This window comes from Saccoglossus kowalevskii, chromosome 17 (genome assembly GCF_978046115.1).
Source record: "Saccoglossus kowalevskii chromosome 17, keSacKowa6.1, whole genome shotgun sequence".
NCBI classification, from domain to species: domain Eukaryota; kingdom Metazoa; phylum Hemichordata; class Enteropneusta; family Harrimaniidae; genus Saccoglossus; species Saccoglossus kowalevskii.
The window spans coordinates 15,534,907-15,556,752 of NC_140657.1; the positions used below are offsets into that span (position 1 = coordinate 15,534,907).

General features: G+C 32.7%; 1 protein-coding gene across 2 annotated transcripts; it reads right to left on the reverse strand.

The window, feature by feature from the left end:
• Positions 1-1,519: 1,519 nt before the first annotated feature.
• On the reverse strand, positions 1,520-21,264 carry freq (frequenin homolog). Of its 2 annotated transcripts, XM_006818962.2 has the most exons (8): positions 20,981-21,264; positions 20,228-20,301; positions 20,059-20,083; positions 12,291-12,339; positions 10,790-10,879; positions 6,829-6,907; positions 6,252-6,418; positions 3,833-3,984 (listed from the first exon to the last, which is right to left on the reverse strand). In XM_006818962.2, the coding sequence occupies exons 2-8, from the start codon at positions 20,289-20,291 to the stop codon at positions 3,886-3,888; spliced, it is 573 nt and encodes a 190-aa protein (XP_006819025.1). In that variant the 5' UTR covers positions 20,292-20,301; positions 20,981-21,264; the 3' UTR covers positions 3,833-3,885.
• Between the last annotated feature and the right edge of the window lie 582 nt (positions 21,265-21,846).

A 21,846-nucleotide genomic window follows, 5' to 3' on the forward strand; every position in this document is an offset into this window, starting at 1 on the left:
GATAAAGTACTAGGCACATGCAAAAAATGAACGGAATCGGTCCAAGGGATTCTGAGATACGACTCCGGACGGACGCACGGACGGAGACCGAATTATAAGTCCCCGTTTTCGGACTTCGTCCGAACGGGAACTAATAATGGATAACATATGTGGTCTTCATTCGATTGGTAGAATTGCATGGAAGATGCAGGTCTCGCGTTATGTCCCATTCGGGCTAATTGGCGAAAAGCGCTGAAGAGATAATACTATTATTGGGTAATGGTTTTTACCACGAAACACGTCGTGCATTCGATTCTATTTGATATTCTGTAATGTCTGGAGGTTTTTAAAGTACGAGTCTACGATGCCATTGATTTTATTTTTGACAATGACAGCCTTACGTCTATGTGATTTGTTTACATTATTTGCCTCTGATGTGTTCAATTCAAATTGTGAATATTATGCACTAATTGATTATATTCTGTCCCATTAATGTGGTCATATATAGCTGCGATTTTCGAAAGTGTAGGCAGAATTCAACAGATGGATCTCGGTAAACGTGGACTCGTTTATATCCAACGATTTTCCTGCTAAACAATCACTTTATTTACTTTACAATATATAGAACATAACAGGCTAACGTTGATTATTTTAATCCATATTACAAATCTGTGACCCAGTAGGGTGATTTTGCGAGTTTCGTAGTGTTTTATACTTCCACGTGGCACATATACGCCATAACGGTACGTGTCGTGGTAAAACGTGATGTTTTGCTGTTGGTAACATTACATAACTGATGTATATAAAATATTTATGTTTTAGTAATTGGTATAAACCATGATGAAATAGTGTTCATTGAGACACATTAACGTGTTTTTTTTTCAGATTTATCATCAGTTGTCACATGGAAAACGCATCTGAGCTCGTCAACAATCCTGTTATTCTTTGCTCCGCATTGGCAGTACAACAGAAGTATTTTTTCTATTTTTGAGAGTGACGAACCTTTACGGACCTAACCATAAACCTATCGTGTGCTGTGTGCGAGTGACTGTAGTCTGATGAAGACAGATTATTAGCAGTGGTACGAGTATTCAGAATGACATTAATATTGACCCCCCTCCCCTCAAATACTTTGTTTTGGGATGACAATTTGGCCCTAGACATTTTTCATATCCGGTTTCCGGTAGATGACACTGACAACAAGGAAGATCGTGGGCGACTTTGATCTCATTAACACGTGAAAAGGGCAAAGACTCATTTATATGGAATGCAGGCGTTTAGAGTCGACAAAACGATACCGTGGAATATTACATAACCATGTCCCAAAGCAATGAAAGCAAAGTTGGGATTGATAGTGTTTAAAAAACTATGTCATCATAAAGTTTACTAATAGATCGAATGTTAATGGATAATTAGAAGGTTGTAATAATATGTATACCAGAGTCGAATTTGAATTTTGGGGTTAAGTTCACAATGTTAATAAAAATTAATAATCATAACGACACACATGTAAACTGTAAAGACCACCTCTTGACAAAGATTGGCACTCCAGGTGGGAACATGGATTTTATTTATCAAGAACTAACAAATCAGTTTGAAATATTTGCATTAAATATGAATATATAAAACATGTAATAGATTATAATCAATAAATTAAATTTCAAGAAATCAATAGTCAACACTTATTTTCAGTCGCCATAGCACAACGTTTTAGTATACCATTGATTTTTAATAGCATTGACTATTTGTTTTAGTGTCATGTTTATTGGTGGTTTCACAATCAATAAATCCAATGTAAAAGTATACAAATAAACTAATATACACATGTGCGTTTTTCATTATGTTCAAAAAGCTGTGAAGCTAAAAAGAGCCATTTTGTATCAAATCCCCAAAATTGTATTCATAAGAGGCCACCTAAGTGCGATGTAAATGCCAAGATTTAATGAAATTGGTCAAAGCAGGCCAAGAAATGCTTGGTGACATGTACAATTGTTGATTTGATGGATACACATGCCCACCAGGATGAGCAACGAAAAAGAAAAAAAAAATCGATGCACATATGTATGTCATTATTGTCTTTGCACCAACTTCGCACAAATTCAGTCCAAGCATGTTTCAGAAATGGACATCGGGCAAACGGATCTTAAAACATAGTCTGGCATGAACTAATATATACATGACCAAAATGTGATAAATGGTTGATACAAAAGCAATATATTCACCATCTGGAAGCGGTGGTCCAATTGCACAAGAAAAAAAACGCGTCTCGCAAAGTCATATTGTACGATCACTATATTATCAAATTCTAACAATACTGTACAGCAATTCAAATAAATACAACATCAAAGGGTACATGTATACGCAAGTACATTCTTATTGTGGATGATTTGTCATACATATGCCATTTTATTTTAAATATTTCCTGTTTGATGGAACCAATAACTCAGGATTATACACAACAAGTAGTATACTAGCAATGTTAACCTTTCTAACCTAAATGAGTAAAAAAAATGCTTTTAAATAATTACACATTCAGGTTTTCACCAAACTATGCAAAAAAAATACAACTGAAAAAATACTTGACACAAATATCAATATACCAATAAATAGATTATAAAAACAAATATTCACACCTAAAAGTATGACAGCACTGTCAATAAGAATATACATCAGCAAAAATAAAATATGACATGCAGAATAAGAGAAACTTCAAAATGGGTATTGGTACAAAATATACAAATGCTGGAGAAGAATCGTTAAACCACGGCTCTAGGTATACAGAAGTAAAAATGGTGATGTGTCTGTCTGAGCTGTCTTTTTATGTTTCCAATGGAATCTCAGGAATTCATTATATTACATAATGATTTTTAATCATCTGGAAACAAGAAATTTTGTGACTAGTCATGCAGAATCAATTTTCTGGCTGAACCGTTCAAAATTCATGGGAAAAAATCTCCAGTAATTGACCACTATTACTTCATTTCGCACAGCAATAAAAGTGCCACTTATATGGGTGAAATTCTTGAAATTAGTCAATTGACAATACAATTATTAAAATACAAATGGTTGTCATCATGGTGTAGCAAAGACAAAATTAAATATTCCATGTTTATTTAACACCCTCCTCTGTCCATCTTTGTTCAGGAATTTCTTGTTGCACTATAAAGGAAAGTCTTGTAATAAAGTCTGCCATAATTCAAAATGTTCTTGAAAAACAGAACTTGCATAAACACAGACCATTGTTCAGAGCTTGAAACAGATTAAATGCAAACGCATGCACAGACGAGAACAATTTCACCAACACTACTCCCAATACTATACTGTGGGTTTTCAATGATTTGTAGTGAATTTCATGGACGTTTTGTGCTTGAAAAAAACATTTGCAACATTATTTGAATGTCGCAACCGTTATATTCTAGTTTTTGTTTACTTATTTCACCAATTAAAACGTCCATGAATAAATCAGTCACAGTATGTAATGCTTTGTGTTGTTATTTGTTAACAATGCTGTTATATCCGTTTCGTTATCTTGAAATAAATGCATCTTTCTTCAACAAGAAACACATGCCATAAATACTGTAAACCACTATAATTTTGTGAGTCCTACACAACATTAAATGTCAAAGACTTTCAGGAAATTTTGCCTTAATGAATGCAAAAAAATCCTAAAATCAAAATTATTCCTTGCAGTAAAAATTAAGCAGTTTTCAGTATACAAGACAAATGTAACAAGGTATCAATCGGGCAAATGAGGTTGGTTTGGGAAAACTTAGGTGTCTCTTTTCCCACATAAATATGGCCGCGCATTTTGGATATTTCCATAATAATGTACAAGGATTTTGGACCAAAAGGGTATAATTTATAATAATTTAATGGTTTTGACCAGAATTCTCTGAAATGTGGAAATTACACAAGACCATCATAAAGTGACAATGCCTGCACTATGGAGGGATCAGATTTAGAACCTTCTTGAAATTCTTCTTTCGTGAGCCTGTCATCTTTATTCTGAAACAAATCAAAACTCAAAGTTAATTCTTGCTGCAAAACTGATAACTACCAGGAGAATTTGTGTACGCGATTGGTCATACCAAGCATGATCAAAGTACATATACAAATGGAATATTTATTATTTAGCTCATGCGCCAATGTAAATTACAGTGATTTTTTCTATTTTCAAAATAAGTAATTTTTTAATGATTTAGTATACAGCTAATGTGATTTTTGGTTTATATGTACCTATGGATGAGCTTCTAAATAGAGCAAATATAGCACATGGATATCCGAGTTACATCAGTGTTCTCCACAAATAAAATTTAAAGAGGGATGCTAATTTGCATATAATTAGCATATTTAATTTGCATAAAATTAGCATACTAATCAAACATTTCAACATTTTTTTTTTTTTTAAATATTTTTGTGCCAGGCGACAGTTCTGGACATTGAATGTCACCGTTGTCTCTCATGACTTTTTTTTGTATATGCAAATTGCAAGTGCTAGTGCTGACACATAGTGCATTTTGCCACAGAAGTCATATTCATGTTTGGTACTACATGACAGGGCTGTGTGGCCATCTCTCTGTCAAATGGCAATTTTAATGCGCTACCCTGGCGTCAACCAGGCTCGGTCGAACACAAGCACCTGCGGACCTTAACAAAGGTTCCCCCAAAGTCGCATTCGTTAGTGAATGAATCTCGGCCAGTGGAATTGGCCTTCCCATTGAGTCTGTGGCACACTCACCCAGGGTAGGGGTTGACCCTTTGATGTTCAGCCTAAGGTAGGATTTGAACTTGGGTCTACCGATCATGAGTCTGGAGCGACAACCACTATGCTACCAGTGATCAAAGGAAATTCTTAGCACTTTTATATTTACATCAATTAAATACTGTGTACAAGTACTATATTAATGTTCTTGAATTATTTTGATGAATAAGTTAAACCACTTGATGTGTAAAAAAAATATAAACTTTGACAAATGAAGAATATCAATTTTATTCTTTGTAAAAGTGTAATGGAACAAGTTGTGAAATTCTAGCCTTTCATTTATTTCTTTTAAATTTCTTTCATAGGTTTTATAAATGCACTGAGATATTGTAATAGTTGAAAACCCCAAGTAATAATAAGAAAAATATTTTCACATAACAAAATTACCATTTAAAAGAAAAAGAAAATCCGATGACTGTAAATAAATTAATCATTATGTTGATTGCATTGTGGGTACTGAGGACAAAGGTCAAATCAGATACCGTGACATCCATGTTGTTTCAGTGTTTACCGTACGTTTTGTTTTGGCGATTTATTTGATGATTCTTTTTACTTTTCGCCAATAAAAGGCAAGTAACAAGCAATTGGACCAATAAATTGTTGCTGGTTCTCCTGTTCTTAAGTATCTCAGCTAATTCAGGAATGATGAGAAAACTTGTTTTGACTATCCCATTGCGTGATTAACGCAATGCTTGTGACAATCACTTCACGCATCCATTCATTGTTTTTTGTTTATTTATTCAGCCAGTTTTTCCCCAGACATCCAATCCATTGTCCTAGTTGTCACCTATGCCACTATCTATCTCTTAGTTCTTTGTTTTATCGCCTGTCAGTTTAAGAGGTCTCTCAATAACGTCGTCGGGATATCTTCCGGGACTGGTAAAACAGCTGTCACCGAAAACAAAGGAGGGTGCTGAAGATAAATAGAGGGGCGCTACAAATTGAAGAGGGGCGCAAATAAATTAAAGAGGGGCGCTTTGCCCCCCTTAAACCCCTCGTGGAGAACACTGAATACTCAACTAACAATACAATGTATTTGATCGGGACGGGAAATGTGAATGCAGGGCGCTTATTGACCGATGCAGGGCGCACGACTACCTATGCAGGGCGCACGACTTCCTATGCAGGGCGCAGCGCCCTGCTAAAACCCCTCGTGGAGAACACTGGTTACATATTATTATTTTATAAATACTTGATATGTCGCATACACTTTTTCGTCTAAATTTTTCTGCACTTTTTTCTTATATTCTTCAATATTTCTGGAAATGAACCCTAATTTAGAAGCCAACAGACAAAATTTGAGTCAATTTTCAGTTTTTACTCAAAATAGTTTGCTTTTTTTTTGCCCCAGTCTCCTGAACAAAAGTGCAGACTATAAACAGGACTACTTTGTGAATTTGAGATGAAAATAAGAAACTAGTGATGAAGTAATTAAGGACTTCTGTTCAGTTTATCTTCAATGGCCGCGACACCAAACAAAATATAACCACCTTTAAGATAACTAGCATACCTTATCCATCATTGCAAATATTTTGTTTACTCTTTTTTGAGGTGTGTTTTCATCTTCTGGTAATTTGACTGTGTTTCCAACCATTTTGTAAATTGCATCAACAATATCTAGCATTTCTTGCTTCGTAATAAAACCATCGTTGTCTAAATCATATAACCTAAATGCCCCTGCAAGACAAATGTAATTTATAGATAACACATTATTTAATTGTTTGTTCAAGGTTATATATACCTAAAATGAAATAAAATTCCGAGACTTTCCTGGTTTACAGGACTATTCCAGTTATTTTCCGTTTTTTATTATTTTTTTCCTTGTGATAATTATAGGGCCCCATAATTGAAAGAGCTGGCTTTTCACACTTATTGACCAAGCAGTCCATTTCTTCACATTTCAATGGTAAATTCAGTAGACTATTTTTAGCAACAGTTATAGATTTTCCAGGACACCTTTCAAATTATACATATAAACTCTAGTTCAATACTGTTGTGACAGTAACCTTCAATCAAAACCTTTAGAAATGATTCCCGGAAACTTACAAATATCAGTTGTTAATTTACTTAAAATATGAAATACTTACAGTCTAATTTTTCATCCATGTTCCCCCGAGAAGTAACAGATAAAGCACAGATAAATTCATCAAACTCAATTAAACCATCCTGAGAAAAAAGAAAAGTAAAACAGATCACACCACTGGGGGCGCTATATCAAGGTTCAAGCAAAAGAGGGCAGAATGTAATACATGTACATGTTTCTCCCAACCCAAACAAGCAGTAGGGACATACAGAACAATCCTGAAGTAACTCAACTCAGCTGTCTGGCAGCAACATGTAGCCTTGCCTTTTTATAAAAATTTACATGTTTGTAAAGTAAACAAGTATCATTTGCCATCAACAATTTCACCTATTTTTCCCGCAGTATTTATCTAAATTTCTAATAAGATATATATATTTAGGTAGATTACAGTATACAATTTAGATATCTTGTTATTTTGAAAGCAAGTTGGCCTTAAGCCAGCTTTAAGCGAGATAAATTGTAAGTTATGATTGGACTGTACTAATAATAGTTATTACACAATAATGAAAAAAAAATGTTTAATTCATCTTAGAGAGATACTTCAAACAAAAATAAAAAAAAGTTAATAAAGAATAGTAAGTTGTTATGTTTGGCAATATTTGACAGAATACTATGATAACCAGTGGGATAATGAAATTACTTTCCAAGGGCAAACTAATATTAATCACAGCAGTCATTTAAAAAATTATGCAACAATGCCACCCAGATAAGAACAGAAACAACTGGTGTTGTGTAATGCCTCATACAATATGCATATTTCATTGTTGAATATTACATACACTTTTCAAGTTTCATCCTTTATTGATAGTATATATTGAAATTATTTTAACCAATGTTTTTTTTTTGGCATTGCTTCATGTTCTCTGTTTGCAATGCAATAGTTTACATAAATGACAAAGGTGCGTGTAATGTTGTATTTTAATGATCAGGTATGCAATGTACGAGTGCTTTTATTTGAAAACTTATTGTAATAGAACAAATATGAGTGAGAGGAAGCTGCCATCAAATACATATGTCATGGCATTAACCCTTTACCACCCATACACTGATAATATCATTGACCCTTTCTCACCCATACACTGGTCTTAGCATTAACCCTTTACCACCCATACACTGATAATATCATTGACCCTTTCTCACCCATACACTGGTCTTAGCATTAACCCTTTGCCACCCATACACTGGTCTTAGCATTAACCCTTTGCCACCCATAAACTGGTCATAGCATTAACTCTTTGCCACTCATACACTGGTCTTAGCATTAACTCTTTGCCACCCATACACTAGTCTTAGCATTAACCCTTTGCCACCCATACACTGGTCTTAGCATTAACCCTTTGCCACCCAAACACTGGTCTTAGCATTAACCCTTTGCCACCCATACACTGGTCATAGCATTAACCCTTTGCCACCCATACACTGGTCTTAGCATTAACCCTTTGCCACCCATACACTGGTCTTAGCATTAACCCTTTGCCACCCGCGAAAGATTTTATTTGATTGAAAAAAACACCCCAAAAAAACAAACAAGAGACTGTATGCAAGGTTACCCCCTTTAGGTCTCATGCCACTAATTAACCAATGGCTGCTCGTAGCCCTCAATTTAAATGCCTAGCAAGAACCAATGAAATTTTTTAAATATTATTTTTCTCAGGTGCTCCCTGTTTGAGGGCGTAATCATCTGGGTCAGAGGTGAGACCAACATGTGGTCTTTTGTTTACTACTTAGCGGCTGTGTACCTGTGGGTTTATTCTGTGTGTTAATGGATGTTCTAATTTTGGTGTTTTTCCAGTGATTTCTCTTGGTGCAATCCAAATACAGTAGGTGTGTCTTGTTTACCTGAGATTTGCAAGAGTTTGAGCTGGCCAACATGTTAGTTTTTATCATATGGTTGATTACTGGCGTGTTGATTTCCCATTTTTGAGCCATATTTTCAACTTTCTTCGTCATTTTCATATAGCAATCTTGTCATATGTTAACATTGTCGTCTATGGAAATTCAATTAGTGGTATGAGCCCTTTACATGTACCGCCCATACACAGCCCATTGATCAATACATTAACGTTTTGCCAGATCTAACTACTCTTCTTGTCCTTGTCCTTGTCCAGAATGTTAATACAAGACACTGTGAATGAAGTACTGTAGAATACTTTATTTTCGCTTGGAATTTATTTTTGCTATTTTCGCTGAAGGGATGATTCCGTGAAAATAAAATACGGCTAATATACCTTTTTTCCTATATTTCACATGAAACTCATCAAAAATCAGTGAAAATAAAGTCCATACAAAACGCCCAAAAAGCCTTTTCAGCGAAAATTAATTCCAGCGAAAATAAAGTATTCCACAGTATGCTAAACCACATCAGGGGTTATTGCAAGACAATCAGGTAGCTTGTAATATTACACCAATCATGAAAACAATATGTTGCTACTCGCATACATGCATGTAAACTAGAATAGAGGTATTTTTGTCACTTTTTTTTTATTTTTAATCCAGAGTAATTACCAAAACGTTACCAAAGGAGTAACCACATGCCCCTGTACCGTAATAGCTGTAGCATGCGAATATAGCAAGAAACTTTTTATTTATTTTCCTATCTATGTACTAGTATGAACAGCCTAATATTTTACATGATTTGTTTTTATATGCTTGACCAACAATTCATTTCTTAGCTGCCTAGGCATTGTTTACGAATGTATAGCACGACCCCATTTTTTAGCTGCCTAGGTGCTGTTTGCATATGCATCGCAAGAACATCCAAATATTCTACCTCAGGGTTTTTTATTTTGGATCACAAACGCCATTTTGACTCAGTATTAAATACATTTTAAAAAATATGATAAAAATGTACAAAAAAGACATTTGATGCCCCTTTAATGCAACACAAACTGGGCTGATTCAATTTTTATCTGTACACACACACGCACACATATATACAAGTTGAGTCATACAACATAGATACAGAGTTAATTGCTATAAATTTCATTCACACAAATACTGTTAAGACCCCAACTTCATTAATATTCCACCGAGTCCAGGAATTGCGTTAACCCCATATTTTTTTTCCCGGACTCCAATTATTGAAGAGGGACCCAGTTTTTCAGGCATGCTGGGGTCCAATCTTCAATAATGTTACCCAGGGTCAAATTTTAATTTCTTCAAATTTTGTAATTGGGACTCTCAGTTCATCTGATAATACACATTTTTGTATGGCTTTTTTATCTTTTGCAGTAGATACTGTAGATTGCATAAGTGATATTATGAGGTTATTACGAGAATATTATGAGGTTGTTATGAGGATACCGAAGTATGCATGAAGACAGTACAGCGGGAGTATCAACCTCTCAAGGATTCACATGCCTTTTTCTTGAATGAAATTCGCATTTTCAAATAAAGTACCATGGGAGCTGCCATGTTTGTTTTTATTATTAGAGGACGCTTATGCACATAATCGTTCCATATTTGAAATTCGTATTTCCTTATATGGTAGCATGCAAATACCCAGTGTAATGGTGACAAATGTATAATAGTATAAAGTATGCATGAATGCAGTACAGTGATTGTTTTGACCATACATGTAATAATTTATTCAGAGATTAAAGGCCAAAATTATGATGAAAAGTGCTTCGCAAATGTTTGTGCAAGTGACCAGATTCAACTTACATCATGCACTATAGCTTATCTGCATACAATGTAAATAAAGAAAAGTGTTTGAAAGTATAACATCAACAAGCTTAACACGTTAATGTTGGTGACAAAGTTTTGAACATTCAAATGAGTGCGGATACATTTTAAGAACAAGTGCTGATATGTTTTTATGGAACTGAAAATTTTATTGTTTTCAGCACTAAATGTATAATTATGATTATCACCCAGGTCCTTTTTCAACACATATGAATGCAAAATCCCAACTCAAAAACACTGGCATTTCCCATTGAGAATTATAAACATTCACAGTATTTTACCTTATTATCGTCGAAAACATTGAAGACAATTGTAGCAAATTTTGTAGGATCCCCAAATGGAAAAAATTGCTTGTATATCTTGACAAACTCCTGAAATGAAAAAATAACAATGTTGAAGTTAAATTAAATTGTGTGCCCAATAATTTTTTTCATTTGTCAGACAGTGAACATGATTCTAACATTCTGTATACATAGTAGCACTAGAAGCTAGTAAAGGTGAATCCAACAACTAATGACAAAGATTTTTCGTAAAAATAAATATCCATAGTTGTTATCTTATAGTGGAAACAAAATTGATCAAGATAAAAGCAATGGAAAATTATTTTTATTTGTTCTAAAAAAATTCAGAATGAAAATACAGAAAAACCTTTAAAGCCACTAAAAATTTGCCAGGAGAAATTTAAGGCATTCAAAGAGGTAACCTACTAAAAATGTTATTACGGATTAAAATGCAAGGTTATACTGAGGGTAAATCCTTGCTTCACATGAACCCAGCGGAAACTGTCTATGTGGTTACTGACTGGTGACCCTGAATTGAACCTGACTTATCAAATATACAACCTACATTTGTAAAATGCCACACATAACCCCCGACCCCCCACCTCACCCAAGTCATGTCGGAAGATAAGCAGAGTTCAGTGAACATGTAAATCAAAAAATACACATTTCCTGGGTAAAGGATAAAAAAAAAGTTTTGCTCCTCGTCTTGGAGACAGTTAATTTTTTTTTTATATTAATTATTTCTTTGTATTAAGATTATTCAATATTTAACATGAATGCTTCAAAATGCATGCATTAAAGGTTGATTTGAATTGACAAGAAAACTAGAAAACAAACATTTCCCCCATTCTACTGTATGTGGCGCACATCACCTGTATGCAAAATTGTGAAAAAAAATATGCGAGGCACAGGTTTCAAACTGACGTATACAATATGAGAAGCGTTATTTGTGTGCCAGTGTTAATGTTTGTCAAAACGATAAATGATCAAGGTGCCGAGATGCCACATCAGTCATAATTCAACATAATAATTACTTGCAATCCCAGTATTCTCCCTAAAAAATTGTCCAGTTATATTTTTCCTAAAGATACATGACTGCATACAGTGAGAGCCATTACCAGTAGTTAATTAAAATTGGATATATTGCCAAAAATATATTATTTAATATTGTTGATGATTGATTATATCCGATTCATAATATGACAATCTAAAAGATCAGATCAGATCTGTCAAGGTGGGCACCTTCAGAGTTGCAATCAACCTGCCAAGAGTATTGGCGTAAATCACAGAGTAGTGGCCGATACCCTAAAATGTTTTGGGGGGAATCACTGAACCCAATCATCCTAACTACAGGATTTGGTTTACGGCCCAAAAATGTATAATGTGAAAGACATGCAAAAACTAAATAGATGTACAATACTTTGATATCTATGATATCTGATGAAACTACACTTAATCAAATGAATGAATGAATGAATGTACTGTATTGTACCATACTTACATCTCGGCTAAGTGACCCATTAGGACAGTCTTTTAAAAAACCCTTATGCCTGAAATGAAAAGAGTAAAATAACATTCACTAAAATTCGCATCCAACACCCTTTCAATCCCAATACTTCAAGACTTATTACTAATGGGTACCGGTATTTGAATTTTCTCTTCCTCATTGTCAAAACAAGTATTAGTGAATTTCTATTTACTCCAATTCAAGTCCTTATAATGCTATTTTGTAATTTTATTTTAACAATAATCAACAACCTGACAACTCATAATGAAGGAAATCTCACTTTGTGTTTCATATATGTGATTTTGTAATTTTATTTTAACAATAATCGACATCCCGACAACTCATAATGAAGGAAATCTCACTTTGTATTTCATATATGTGATTTTGTAATTTTATTTTAACAATAATCGACATCCCGACAACTCATAATGAAGGAAATCTCACTTTGTATTTCATATATGTGATTTTGTAATTTTATTTTAACAATAATCAACATCACGACAACTCATAATGAAGGAAATCTCACTTTGTGTTTCATATATGTGATTTTGTAATTTTATTTTAACAATAATCAACATCCCGGCAACTCATAATGAAGGAAATCTCACTTTGTATTTCATATATGTGATTTTGTAATTTTATTTTAACAATAATCGACATCCTGACAACTCATAATGAAGGAAATCTCATTTTGTATTTCATATATGTGATTTTGTAATTTTATTTTAACAATAATCGACATCCCGACAACTCATAATGAAGGAAATCTCACTTTGTATTTCATATATGTGATTTTGTAATTTTATTTTAACAATAATTGACATCCCGACAACTCATAATGAAGGAAATCTCACTTTGTGTTTCATATATGTGATTTTGTAATTTTATTTTAACAATAATCGACATCCCGACAACTCATAATGAAGGAAATCTCACTTTGTATTTCATATATGTGATTTTGTAATTTTATTTTAACAATAATCAACATCCCAACAACTCATAATGAAGGAAATCTCACTTTGTGTTTCATATATGTGATTTTGTAATTTTATTTTAACAATAATCAACAACCCGACAACTCATAATGAAGGAAATCTCACTTTGTGTTTCATATATGTGATTTTGTAATTTTATTTTAACAATAATCAACATCCTGACAACTCATAATGAAGGAAATCTCACTTTGTGTTTCATATATGTGATTTTGTAATTTTATTTTAACAATAATCAACATCCCGACAACTCATAATGAAGGAAATCTCACTTTGTATTTCATATATGTGATTTTGTAATTTTATTTTAACAATAATCGACATCCTGACAACTCATAATGAAGGAAATCTCATTTTGTATTTCATATATGTGATTTTGTAATTTTATTTTAACAATAATCGACATCCCGACAACTCATAATGAAGGAAATCTCACTTTGTATTTCATATATGTGATTTTGTAATTTTATTTTAACAATAATTGACATCCCGACAACTCATAATGAAGGAAATCTCACTTTGTGTTTCATATATGTGATTTTGTAATTTTATTTTAACAATAATCGACATCCCGACAACTCATAATGAAGGAAATCTCACTTTGTATTTCATATATGTGATTTTGTAATTTTATTTTAACAATAATCAACATCCCGACAACTCATAATGAAGGAAATCTCACTTTGTGTTTCATATATGTGATTTTGTAATTTTATTTTAACAATAATCAACAACCCGACAACTCATAATGAAGGAAATCTCACTTTGTGTTTCATATATGTGATTTTGTAATTTTATTTTAACAATAATCAACATCCTGACAACTCATAATGAAGGAAATCTCACTTTGTGTTTCATATATGTGATTTTGTAATTTTATTTTAACAATAATCAACATCCCGACAACTCATAATGAAGGAAATCTCACTTTGTATTTCATATATGTGATTTTGTAATTTTATTTTAACAATAATCAACATCACGACAACTCATAATGAAGGAAATCTCACTTTGTATTTCATATATGTGATTTCGTAATTTTATTTTAACAATAATCGACATCCCGACAACTCATAATGAAGGAAATCTCACTTTGTGTTTCATATATGTGATTTTGTAATTTTATTTTAACAATAATCGACATCCCGACAACTCATAATGAAGGAAATCTCACTTTGTGTTTCATATATGTGATTTTGTAATTTTATTTTAACAATAATCAACATCCCGACAACTCATAATGAAGGAAATCTCACTTTGTATTTCATATATGTGATTTTGTAATTTTATTTTAACAATAATCAACATCCCGACAACTCATAATGAAGGAAATCTCACTTTGTATTTCATATATGTGATTTCGTAATTTTATTTTAACAATAATCAACATCCCGACAACTCATAATGAAGGAAATCTCACTTTGTATTTCATATATGTGATTTTGTAATTTTATTTTAACAATAATCGACATCCCGACAACTCATAATGAAAGAAATCTCACTTTGTGTTTCATATATGCGATTTTGTAATTTTATTTTAACAATAATCAACATCCTGACAACTCATAATGAAGGAAATCTCACTTTGTGTTTCATATATGTGATTTTGTAATTTTATTTTAACAATAATCAACATCCCGACAACTCATAATGAAGGAAATCTCACTTTGTATTTCATATATGTGATTTTGTAATTTTATTTTAACAATAATCAACATCACGACAACTCATAATGAAGGAAATCTCACTTTGTATTTCATATATGTGATTTCGTAATTTTATTTTAACAATAATCGACATCCCGACAACTCATAATGAAGGAAATCTCACTTTGTGTTTCATATATGTGATTTTGTAATTTTATTTTAACAATAATCGACATCCCGACAACTCATAATGAAGGAAATCTCACTTTGTGTTTCATATATGTGATTTTGTAATTTTATTTTAACAATAATCAACATCCCGACAACTCTAATGAAGGAAATCTCACTTTGTATTTCATATATGTGATTTTGTAATTTTATTTTAACAATAATCAACATCCCGACAACTCATAATGAAGGAAATCTCACTTTGTATTTCATATATGTGATTTCGTAATTTTATTTTAACAATAATCAACATCCCGACAACTCATAATGAAGGAAATCTCACTTTGTATTTCATATATGTGATTTTGTAATTTTATTTTAACAATAATCGACATCCCGAAAACTCATAATGAAGGAAATCTCACTTTGTGTTTCATATATGTGATTTTGTAATTTTATTTTAACAATAATCGACATCCCGACAACTCATAATGAAAGAAATCTCACTTTGTGTTTCATATATGTGATTTTGTAATTTTATTTTAACAATAATCGACATCCCGAAAACTCATAATGAAGGAAATCTCACTTTGTATTTCATATACATGTGTATGTGTGAAGTAGCCACCTGATTAAATTTTCCATCTAGTTTTGAAGCATATACATGGGTTCACACACTGAACACTGCTATCTATGTTTAAATAATTATGCATGTTTGGGTTCAACTATTACTGTGGAATACTTTATTTTCGCTGGAATTAATTTTTGCTGAAAAGGCTTTTTTGGCGTTTTGTATGGAATTTATTTTCACTGATTTTTGATGAGTTTAATGTGAAATATAGCAAAAATAAATTCTAACGAAAATAAAGTATTCTACAGTATTACAATTGTCTAGACCATGACTTAGACAGTACTGAAAGCCACAGACTGAACTTTTTGACACAATTAAAAATCAAATTATTTGATTTTTAATTTGAATTTTTTTTTTTATACTTCAATGTTGAAATACTAATCTGAAAAGAATACGGCATTGAGATACCATTACTTCTTTTTATTAAATATAGAAATATCAAAATTAAATTTCTGAGTTTGTCAAATCCCATGTGATGTTTTGACATCACTACTACTACCTTTGTCCTGTTTTTTTCAATTGACTTCAAGCATACTGTAAAATACTTTATTTTCGCAGAGAAATAGTTCCCTGACCAATGTGAGTTCTGTGGGTGGCCCTATTAATTGCAAAACGCAGGCCTGTGATAGGACGATTCAGTGAAAATAAAATCCAGCAAATATACCTTTTTTCCTAAGTTTTACATTCAACTTGTCAAAAATAAGTGAAAATAAATTTGGACAAAACATCCAAAATGTATTTTCAGCGAAAATTAATTCCAGCTAAAATAAAGTATTTTAGAGTAACGCAGGATTTCAGGAAGTTCAGAAAATGGTCAATTTGTAACTATGTGCACAGCATTCATAATAAATAGTTACAGGTGACAAAACAGGGTTTGCGCTAGTGTCTCGGCAAGACGAGTCCCACTTACAAAATTCTAAGAAATTGAAATTTGACCCTTTATAACTTTATTAGAGATATATGCCTGAAAAACTGGGTCCCTCTTCAATAATTGGAGTCCGGGAAGCAAAATATGGGGTTAATGCAATCCCTGCAAAACAATTAATCAAATTCTTTCACAAATGGCTTTCATATATCAAAGCAATAACATAATATCTCTGATTTGAGGAGAAATGGATGAAACAAAGTACCAGTAATGCTGACAAGAATAAAAGCTAATGGAAATTTATCCAAAAATTCTAAAGTCATATAAATTGCAAGAAAACACAAGATAAAAGCTGGACTGTTGATAACATTAGACAGGAAAAGTGCAACTACTGTCTGGATTGCACATGTCTATAATGTAATTTGAGTGGAGAAACACAAAAACACATTCTCAAGGAAAACAAATATATGTTCATAGATATTGAGAACAAGTTTCATAAAATCTACAATTACAATGTTGAGCTAACCAAAGAAATATAGCATGTGTACAATCAACTGTCATCTTCGTTTAGAAATAACAGTCTGAAAAGAAGTGCCTGGGAATCTTAATCTCCTTTTGAAGAATTTGAATGCTTAAAGCGAGAGGGTCGTCACCTGTGCACACACAGGAATTGAGTCCCAGGCGACGATAACAACACACGCTAAAAACGCTAAGGCTCATGGATAGACGCTTGTTTGTAAACAATGACATGCTATGGCCATCTGATGCGTACGCAGGTGACGACTCCCTTGCTTTAATCCTACAAAATTTTGTGATTATTTCTAAATCAAAATTTGCTGAAAAATTAAATCACTCGACATTTACTTACCCCACCCCCACCCCCACGTAAATTCTACATTATTTGGTGAAAGCTAGTTTTGGATGATTTGATAGGACTGATATGAGGAAGCACATTAAGTGCGATGACCTTTTCAAGTAGACCATATATAAATAATGCTTGTAATGGATACCATATATCAAGTGCATAACCATACAGTAATAAAGACTCCTGAAAGATTGTTTATATTATTACAAAGATTAAAATATTTATTTTTATTATATTGCAATAATATATTTAAATCAATGCTAATTAATCATTCTATGATACTGTGACACTGGTTTGACACTGCTATGGTGATTAGCAAGACCACCACAATGCTTTTTTCATTGTTCATCCAGTGCACTGTATTACACAAAAGTATGAAATGGGTTTCAGTCTCTCTGCATTGTTTTACCCGACCGCCACTATGATCAAACAGTCCCTGTAAATGGGTGTCTGGCAAAGTGGAGATTAAGCGATCGACAAATTAGACAGTCCACCGCAGTGGTTTGAGTTACTGGGGAGAACACTGATAATAAAATGTGGTTTTCGATAAAGGCAATAGGCTAGGGAAGAATTTTTTTTTTATTTTATTTTGCACAACTGTACTTTTACATGTATGTTATTGCTTTAACAGGGTTTAACTACAGATGTGAAAAAGTTGTTTAAGTTAGTTTTCATAATATACCGGTACTGTAAAAGGATTAATTATTCACTGGGTTTTAATTTTGCTTATTTTGCTGACTGAAAAATGTGCTAAATTAAAACCCAGTGAATATGTCAAATTTAGCATAGATCATATCATCTAAATGATGAAACCATGAATTTAAAACCCACTGAATATGCCTGAAATGGTAAATCAGTGAAATTTAAACCTAGTAAAAATTAGTCATTTTACTGTAAGTCGTTTAATATGCAATTAAGTGCTTCACTACAAAGAAGAAAGTACCGGTAAATGAAATAAAAAATTACAATAACATAGGAATAACCACAGCTAACTGGCATAGAAATAAATAATTTTGTGCGTCTCACAAAAATGGGCAAGCAGTTAATAAACACAAGATTTATTTTATTTGATATTGAAAAAATCTGAAATTTGAGATCAGTTCTATAGCTCTGATAATTAATTGGGATATTTTCATGTGAAATATTTGTTGGTACAAAAAGTGCAAAAAAAAAAAATCATGAATTCATCATTCCGAATTATGTCAGGACACATACATGTGTTTAAACACGTTATGTTTTTAAAAGCCCATGTGATTTTCTTAATTTTATATATGAAGCAAAAATATTTTTATTAATATATTTGATTTAAATAACAATTAAATGGTAAAATTTGGCTACCCAACCTTCAACATTGGTTTTAAATTTACCTACTGAATGTTAGTATACTATATGTCTGACATGTGCAGCTTTGTTAACAATATTGCATAAATAAAAGTAGACTTTAAGTAATACCACTTAATCTACACCAAAGCCAAGTAGCTTTTATTTGATGACAATTTGTTGTGAATTTCTCAAGACAAGCAAGATCACTATCATTTGTGTAGTGAAAATGCCAGGGTTCATTGGACAGGAAGTCGGGCGGACTTTACTGGAATGTACCCTTTGAATGCCCTTCAGGAATATCATATTGCAAAAATGAATGGAATCAAAAAATAGAACAGTGTACAATAATGCAAGGTAGTAACGGTAACTATTGCATGGTCATTGCAGGGCAACCACCTCATTTTTGCAGGGCAACCACCTCATAACATGACACTGAGCAAATCAAGGATACACAGTGTGTTTTCAGACCCCTACAAGACAATAGTATGTAAATAGATGTCACACAAAGACAAAGTAATTTAACTAGGTTTTGTATTTCGTAAAAATCTACAAAAGTTGGATAAATACCAACATTCAACTAGCAAATTTAAATTTCAAGGTTTGGTAGTTTTAGCCAACTTTTACAAGTGGGTTTTGTCTTTTAATCTTTGCCAATGGAATCAAAAATATTAAAAATATACTGTCAAATACTTTATTTTAGCTGGAATAAATTTTCACTGAAAAGACTTTTTGGGTGTTTTGTATGGAATTTATTTTCACTGATTTTTAACAAGTTGAATGTAAAATATAGGAAAAAAAATATATTCGCTGGATTTTATTTTCACTGAATCATTCCTTCAGCGAAAATTAAGTATTTTACAGTATCTGCTTCATATATAAAATTGGGCAAATTACATTGGCCTTCAGAAACATATATAATTATGCCTATGGTTATTTTAAACTTTATTCTGCAGCAGTGTTAAAAAGGTAGCCCAGGGGAACTGACTGAGGTGAATAACCGTATAAATATAACCCTGTCTTGTAAACAAAACTCACCAAGTAATATATAATATTAACCCCTGCACTGTTATAATAATTAACTAAGTCAAGCGACAGTAGTAAATGCAATTATATTGTGCATTTAAAAGCCAATAGCAGACAAGTCTAGGGAACAATAAAACACAGAAGGTATTTAAATAGAAATAAGCTGACTGTTCCTATTGTTTGTTACACCACTGGCTGCAACGGGGTCACCCCCTTTTAAAAAACTATAGGTATTGTTAGACTACTTACCACTGGGTGAGTTCTTTTTCTGTAACTGCAATCAAATATATTTTAAAATATTAGTTATTTCAGAGTATGGTTACTTTCGCAACGTCTTATTCTACAATGCTCGAGTTTTGTTGTCATGTTAAAACTAATTGTGACAACTTTTCGATAAATCTGTACTGAGCTTACTTACAGTAAGTCTTCTTTTTCAGTTCATCTAAAACTTCGGGTCTAAGTTTGCTATGTTTCTTCCCCATAATTATAAATCTGAGTATATACAAAAAAACGCTGTCGGTAAATACAATCGCTATAGAATAAGACAAATACGTCGACCGGAGACAGCTATAGTACTACCGTACGAAGGAACGTAAGTCACAGTTCACAGGCCTAGAACACCTGAATATACAGCGAAAAATAATGCGCTATCGTAAAATAGTCCAAAGATATCCGACGTAGTATACAACTGACGACTCGGTCGAAGATTTTTTTTCTCGCATAAAACATGACATTTTCATTTACGATTATTAGGTCAGAAATCGGTAGTTATATTTCGTGTCATTTTTGTGATTTATACAGTAAGTATCCTTGCGCAAACTATCAGCAAAGCGGTTGGGCAGTGACGTCACCAAATGTAAACAAGTATGTAAACAACTAAAATGGCTTCTTCGGTGGGCCAATAGCCGATGTATTGTGTACTGAGACTAAGACCGATAAAACAAAAATACAAATGTAAAGAATAGTATTATATAATATGACGAAATTTAAGTGACATTATACTAAAAAGAATAACCACTCTATCAGAGTCGTTTTAATGAAACATTGCCATACGGAGACATAAAATTGGCCCGGAACTATATTAATTAGGTGTTATACAACCATTGCGACAATATCGTGTATTTTCACCAAAACGAAGAAAATTCAAGGTAACATATCATGTAGTACTTACATTTTTTAACGTCAGTAAATTAGTCCATTTCTTTTAGGGTAATTCGTCTAGATAATAAATACGCACACAGAATGGTAAGGAGGGTGAAAACAAACGCCGTACAATAAAACGTTGTTTCGTCAAAAATATCCACAAATTTGGGTATTTTGCTGGACACTTGCATCAACCAGTGGTCGGATGGATTTGAAGGCATTTTAACGACGCAAACAGCTCGATATTGCACGATTTAAGCAGTGGTAAACGTCCGAATGTACGATGTCTTTCACACGAATACACGGTCAGCACAGAATTTTCTCGAATGAGGGCGCTGTATTGAAATGTGCAGCTGTTGCTTATTATGATTAAGTAGATTCTTCTCGTCATGCAAATACTATAAGGTTTTTTAAAACAATAATGAACCGCCAATAGCGCTATGTTATACGCAAAGAAGGGACAATGGCAAGATAATTAATACATAAATTCAGCTAAATATAGGGTTTTTTGTTGAGGTGAATCCACTTGCGAATATAGATTTACATTATTGTGTGATTATGACGTCACACTCTCTAATTCTGATGACATCACTTGTTTGTAGATATGGTACGAGTGACGTCATGAGCTAGTATTATCCACAAACCGCAAATGAGTGAATAATACACAGTTCACTTATTATCATCATTTTTGATGAAAATATGTAAATGTCTATAAATTAAAGGGCAGCGGTCGACGCGCAGCGCGTACTCGAAAATCGCATGACAATATTCAATAGTTTATTATGTACAATCATGAAGCTAATGTCCCATGGTACAATTAAATAGCTTTTATTTTGTGTGTTACAGTTATTAAGCTTTTTGAGAAACGTGTTCTAACATTTCTTGAAAATTGTT